Source organism: Bison bison, unplaced genomic scaffold (assembly GCF_000754665.1).
Source record: "Bison bison bison isolate TAMUID 2011002044 unplaced genomic scaffold, Bison_UMD1.0 scf7180017864479, whole genome shotgun sequence".
Classification (NCBI taxonomy): Eukaryota; Metazoa; Chordata; class Mammalia; order Artiodactyla; family Bovidae; genus Bison; species Bison bison.
In genome coordinates this window covers 3,838,840-3,845,514 of record NW_011495039.1, presented here as the reverse complement: position 1 = coordinate 3,845,514, position 6,675 = coordinate 3,838,840, and the positions used below count along the sequence as shown (strand labels likewise).

General features: G+C 40.3%; 1 protein-coding gene across 1 annotated transcript in view; it reads left to right on the top strand.

Moving 5' to 3' along the window:
* The first annotated feature begins 3,100 nt into the window (after positions 1-3,100).
* Positions 3,101-6,675, top strand: part of AGMO (alkylglycerol monooxygenase) — a 214,853-nt gene continuing 211,278 nt past the window's right edge. The window contains exons 1-2 of the mRNA XM_010862154.1: positions 3,101-3,427; positions 5,719-5,849. Coding sequence (XP_010860456.1) covers positions 3,302-3,427; positions 5,719-5,849 — 257 coding nt within the window. The 5' untranslated portion in view covers positions 3,101-3,301. The remainder of the gene's footprint in view (positions 3,428-5,718; positions 5,850-6,675) is intronic.

Here is a 6,675-nt window from a genome sequence, read left to right as displayed (position 1 = left end):
CATACATGAGTACTGAAAAAAAATCATAGCTTTGACTATATGGACCTTTGTCATCAAAGTGATGTCTTTGGTTTTTAATATGCTGTCTACATTTGTCATAGCTTTCCTTCCAAAGAGCAAGTGTCCTTTCATTTCATGACCATAGTCATGGCCTACAGTGATTTTGGGGCCTGAGAAAATAAAATCTGTCACTCTTTCCAACTTTTTCCCTACCTATTTGCCATGAAGTGATGGGACTGGACGCCATGATCTTAGGTTTTTGAATGTTGAGTTTTAAGACAGCTTTTCACTCTCCTCTTTCACCCTAATCAAGAGGCTCTTTAGTTCCTCTTCACTGTCTGCCATTAGAATGGTATTATCTGCATATATGAGGTTATTGATGTTTTTCCCAGCTTGATTCAAGCTTCTGATTGATCCAACATGACATTTTACATGATATCATCTGCATATAAGTTAAGAAACAGAATGACAAAATACAGCCTTGACATACTTCTTTCCCAATTTTGAACCAGTCTGTTGTTCCATGTAAGGTTATAATTATTCCTTCTTGACCCGCCTACAGGTTTCTCAAGAGACAGGTAAGGTGGTTTGGTATTCCCATCTCTTTAAGAATATTCCACAGTTTGTTGTGATCCACACAATCAAAGGCTTTAGTGTAGTCAATGAAGTAGAAGTAGATGTTTTTCTGGAATTCCCTTGCTTTTTATATATTCCAGTGGATGCTGGCAATTTGATCTCTGGTTCCTCTTCCTTTTATAAATCCAGCTTGAACATCTGGAAGTTCTTGGTTCATGACTTTTTGAAGCCTGGCTTGGAGAATTTTGAGCATTACCTTGCAAGCATGTGAAATGAGCACAATTATCTGATAGGCTGAACATTGTTTGGCATTGCCCTTCTTTGGGATTGGAATGAAAATTGATCTTTTCCAGTCCTGTGGCTACTGCTGAGTTTTCCAAATCTGCTGACATATTGAGTGCAGCAATTTCACAGCATCATCTTTGAGGATTTTAAATAGCTCAGCTGGAATTCTGTCACCTCCACTAGCTTTGTTTGTAGTAATGCTTCATAAGAATCATAAGAAACGTTACTTGACTTCACACTCCACTCCAGGATGTCTGGTCTAGGTGGGTGACTACACCATCACGGTTATCCAGGTCAGTAAGATCTTTTTGGTATAGTTCCAATGTGTATTCTTACCACAGATATCAAGGGAACATTTCATGCAAGGATGGGCGTGATAAAGGACAGAAATGGTAAGGACCTAACAGAGGCAGAAGAGATTAAAAACAGGTGGCAAGAATATATGAAGAACAGAAAAGCTTAGGGAGACACAAAATGCACACATGTTTAATGCATGTGCCTTAAACATCTGCCACTGTCCACAAGTCTGACTCAGTGTTGTGAGCCATTGTATCCAGATCCCTGGTTTTACAGCTTGCTATATGGTTTCAGATAAGCCTCCTTCATACTCTGTAGTACAATGGACAAGTCTTCCAAGACTAGCTTCCACAAACAAAGGTCAGGTCAGATCTTTTTCAAGATGAAATACCATATTGTAGTTTTTATGCATTTCTTCATCATATAACATGTGCCCAGCTACAAACTGGCACTTGGCATGTACCTCTGTAAAGATTAAATAATGTGCTGCTGCAGCGGATGATTTTCATTACCCCCTGAAAGGAGTTCAAGGTGGAGAGCAGAAATGAGGCACTCTGTGCTCTGGGAAAACTGGCAGAACAGGTCTTCAGATAGTGAGATATTTTTAGAAGCCCAATTCTTGTATATTCTCAAACTAGAAAAACACTAAACTCCTTGATTACATCTGTTCCTTGTGACTAGCAGCGAGCTTCTCAAAAGTAGCAGAAACTTTCTGCAAAAAATATATGCTTGATTGCATGTAGTCGCCCTCATCAAAATCACATATATACTGACCTTTCCCCCTACCTCTTTGGAGAAGCTTCTTAGAGTTATCTGAAATGCTGTGTCCTGGGCTATTGTCCTCATTTTGCCCCAAATAAAATTTAACTTGCAGCTTTCATGTTATATATTTTAAGTCAATACATACATGTATAAAAGTGTGCTACCATTTTTATTAGGTTCTGATTTTTTTCTCCTTGTTGACCATTAAGAAGTTTTGAGTATTGCATTGTAATCCCATTTTTCTCATTAGCCCCATGGTTTTTTATTGTACAGACTTGCATAGTGTAGTGATTTTTAGTAATAAGCATGTCATATGATAGTGGAACTAATTATACATACATCAAAATGTTAATAGTGTCTCTGGGTAGCAATTTATTTGTTGCTTATCTATAGTGTCTGTTTATTTCTCTGAGGACAGTCATGTGTCAATAACCTAATTACATCTACATAAACATTTTTGAAAGATGAGGTGGGAATCAAAGGATGTCCATAGCCTTTGACTGATTTGGAAAGCTTCACTTACTCATTGGTGATGCAGTCAGTTAAGTGCCTTTTAGCCTACCTAAGTGGCACAAACAACCCATGCTCCTCCTGGAAAACAGAGATAAGGTCTCTCAGCAACACCTTAACTGCTGCTTCAATCCAAATCCCCATTAGCACTAAGAAGAATACAGATGTGAATAGTCGGCATGCCCTTAAATTGGTTTGCAAACATTCAGATGTGAACATGATACAGATGCAGGAATACATAGGCAGACACCAGTAAGATATATTTGGTGCTTATTGGCTTTTGAGGTTAGTCTTATTACCTGAGATCAGAACACCTTGTTTCTCAGAAAATGTGACACTCTTGGGAGACTACAAACCTGAGGCCAATGTGAATGTCCAAAGGGAGAGAAAAACAGGTATAATATTTTCCTCATGTGATTTGCATCTTGAATTTCCACCTACTTTTTCAGAACGAACTTTCACTTGCCATCACTTTGTTCCTTCTCTCCAAGGAGGTATCATGTGGGTTTTTTGTTTATTTCTCTTTTTTTAGTGATAAATTACTCCACCTGCAGCTAAACTCTATTGTTTATCTGTGATCTGGGCAGAAGCCCTTCCTCCTCTTCCCCTCCCGACCGTGGGCGGCTTCTGGGTCAGCGCCCTCTGAACTCTGAACTCGTTCCTGATTGATCCTTGTTCTTTCCTGTCTCGTCACACCCCGTCTGCACACAGACTCTGCTGTTGGCTCTGCTCCGTGGGGCTTTGTTCCTCACGGGTCTCTCTCTGACAGAGGGCTTGATCCGTGCAGCACAGCTCGTTCTCTGTGTTCAGCCTCTGGCTTCAACCACTGAAGCACAAATACTCTCCAGCTGGGAGTCAGACAAGGGCAGAGATGAAGAACCCAGAAGCCCAACAGGATGTTTCGGTTTCCCAGGGGATTCGCATGATGTTTTATGTGATGAAGCCCAGTGAAACGTCATTCCAAACCCTGGAAGAGGTGCCTGATTATGTACGGAAGGTGAGGCTCTCTGGGAAGAGGCTGCTCTTGCTTTTCTCTTAATAAGAAGTAACTTAAACACAGTGTGGGGTTTCATTCATGTCCATTCTTCAAATAATTCTAATAAAAACAGTTTCAAAACAAAGCATGAGGGAAAAGTAGAATTTCCACTTGAATTGAATTTCTGTACAATATCCATAACCATCTCTTCCTGTTAAATTTTCTCTTCCCTGAAATGTCACTCCAGAATCTGATAAAACTTTAAAAAGTTTTCTGGGACACAGTGGCATTACAGATTTAGCTGTTAGAAGCTCAGTATCCAATGGTTATGCGGTATCAGTAAACTTTGTTAACAATTTTGTTTCTAAAGGAAAACTTGTCTACCTCCTCCCAGGAAATGATTTCCTGTTTTGTTGTTGTTGTTGTTGCTTTAAGCAGGGTGGTTCTGCAGAATGGATACACAGCTGAGAATTCAACCCTGATTTCCTAAGTTTGAACTTAAACCAAGTTTTCTTTGAAACTCTTAAGTGTTCAGAGGCACTTTTCACTTCTGGTTACTGGCCACGATTGGAAGTGGAAATATCCAGAATTAGAACTTGAATACTGAAGTTCCCCACCCTGTCAGAGTTGTTCCTAAAACACTTACTAGTTCAGACCAGAAATAGAAAAGAAAATGACATCAGAAAATATGTTCTTAGGCTTTGGGTTTAGAAAATTTCAGTACTCATGATCAACTTTCAAATGAGAGAATGCCTTAATTTTTTCAGGATTTTATATTACCCCTTTCTGATTTTTTAAGGAAAGAATGTGGTACTCACATCTTTATAAATCATTATTATTTTATATTATGACATCAAACCTAGCCTGATATTTGTCATCAATTATAGATGATTTTTTTCTATAAGAAAAAACTGAATGAATAAAACTTGAATGATGTCTAAAATGTTTAAAATGATCTCATTCTCTGAAATACTCAGAAGCAAAATTTTTTGTTCCTACAGTTTCAATTTTTTTCAAAATTTTATTAGAGTATAATTGATTTACAGTGTTGATTAGTTTCTGCTGTACCACAAAGTGTATCCGTTATACATATACATATCCATTCTTTTAAAGATTCTTTTCCCATATAGATCTTACACAGTACTGAGAAGAATTCTCCATATGCTATACAGTAGGTCCTTATTAGCTGTATATTTTATATATAGTAGTGTGCTGCTGCTGCTGCTCCTAAGTCACTTCAGTCGTGTCCGACTGTGCGACCCCATAGACGGCAGCCCACCAGGCTCCCCTGTCCCTGGGATTCTCCAGGCAAGAACACTGGAGTGGCTGCCATTTCCTTCTCCAATGCATGAAAGTGAAAAGTGAAAGTGAAGTCGCTCAGTTGTGTCTGACTCTTGGCGACCCCATGGACTGCAGCCTACCAGGCTTCTCCGCCCATGGGATTTTCCAGGCAAGAGTACTGGAGTGGGGTGCCATTGCCTTCTCTGATATAGTAGTGTGTATTCCTACAATTTCAATTTTGTGATTCCTGTCATTCTAATATGAAAAATATCATGCACATCTTTAAAGAAAGTGATTTAAAGTGGACCTTATCTTTGTAGTGTATTGATAGATTTCTGATTATTGCCCTTATTTTAAAAAGTATTTTTTAGACCTTGAAACATGTCCTGCCTAATCTTTTGTATTTTCTTGGCAGAATTATTGTGGTTATATCTATGGTTATATTTCTTTCTTTTAAAAATATATTTATTTATTTTGGCTGTGCTGGGTTTTCCTTGTTGCACAGGCTTTTCTCTCGTTGTTGCAAGTAGGGGCTACTCTCTAGCTGTGGTGTGAAGGCTTCTCATTGCAGTGACTTCTTTTGCTGGGGGGTTACAGGGCGCATGGGCTTCAGTAGTTGTGGCAACTGGGCTCAGTAGTTGCGGCTCCTGGGCTCTTGAACACAGGCTCAATAGTTGTGGCACATAGGCCTAATTGCCTTGCAGCATGTGGACACTTCCTGGACCAGGGATCGAACCCATGTCTCCCGCATTGGCAGACGGATTCTCCACCACTGAGCTGCCAGGGAAGCCTCTATGGTTATATTTTGTATCCAAATCAGATGATAGAATTGGAGTACCTTGTTAGTGTGTGTCTGAAATAAACAGATTTCTTTGCCTGTTGGGAGGAAGTAACCCCCGAGGATAGGTTCGTACCTTTTCTGCTATGAACTGTCACTCTGGGCCTCCCACATCGGGAATGACTAATCAGGAAACTTGGAAGAATTTCATACCAAGCACAATAGCATCTCTCTTCTGCGATTTCCTTTCCAGGCAACTCCATTTTTCATTTCCTTGATGCTGCTTGAGCTGGTTGTCAGCTGGATTCGCAAAGGGAAGCCATCAGGCGGCTTGGATGATGCCTTAGCCTCTTTGTCAGCTGGCATTATGTCTCGGCTTCCGAGGTGAGTTAGCTGGTTAGCTGCGGTGAGTGAATAAACTTAAATTCTCCAGGTAAGATGAAGAAGAAACCCATTGTATGGGGAATTGGTCTGTTTTTACACACATCCCCAAAGAACTGAGTTACGGTCATTGTTTAAATGTTCGATGTTTTGTTCATCATGGATGTTTTACATCTGTTACTGAAAATACTGCTCTAAGTATTATTTATTGTGATTACTGAATTTATTGGTGCCTCCTTAAATTTTGTGCCCAAGGCAATTGCTTGTTTTAGCCTAGTCCCAGGCCTGAGTTTTGTCCTAGTTATCTACTGGGAAATTAATTTTGCCTCAGGCAAATTCACCTGCAGTAGCAATCTCCCTAATCAATGTCACACAAAGCTCTAGGTTTCTACCGTGGTCTCCTAAGTGGTATCTCTGTCTCTAGTCCTATTTCCCACTCCAGTGTTCTCGCCTGGAGAATCCCAGGGATGGAGGACCCTGGTGGGCTGCCGTCTATGGGGCCGCACAGAGTCGGACACGACTGAAGCGACTTAGCAGCAGCAGCAGCAGTCCTACTTCACTTGCAGCCAAATATTTCCATAACATGAATCTGGTGGAAACTCCCTCATAGGTTCCTTATGGCCTGAGGATAATTTCTTCCCTAATCTGTGGAGGCCTCTGTCTATCCAGCCTGCCTTCTGGTCCTTTGATTCTTCTTCCCTCATTGCAATAGCCATTTGCTCCATATTTGCCATCACCCAGATGTCTCATGTGGTCATCCAAGTGGCCAGCTCCCATTTATTTCTTCAGTCTCAATATAGACTTCTCATGAAGAGTCATACTCTTCAGC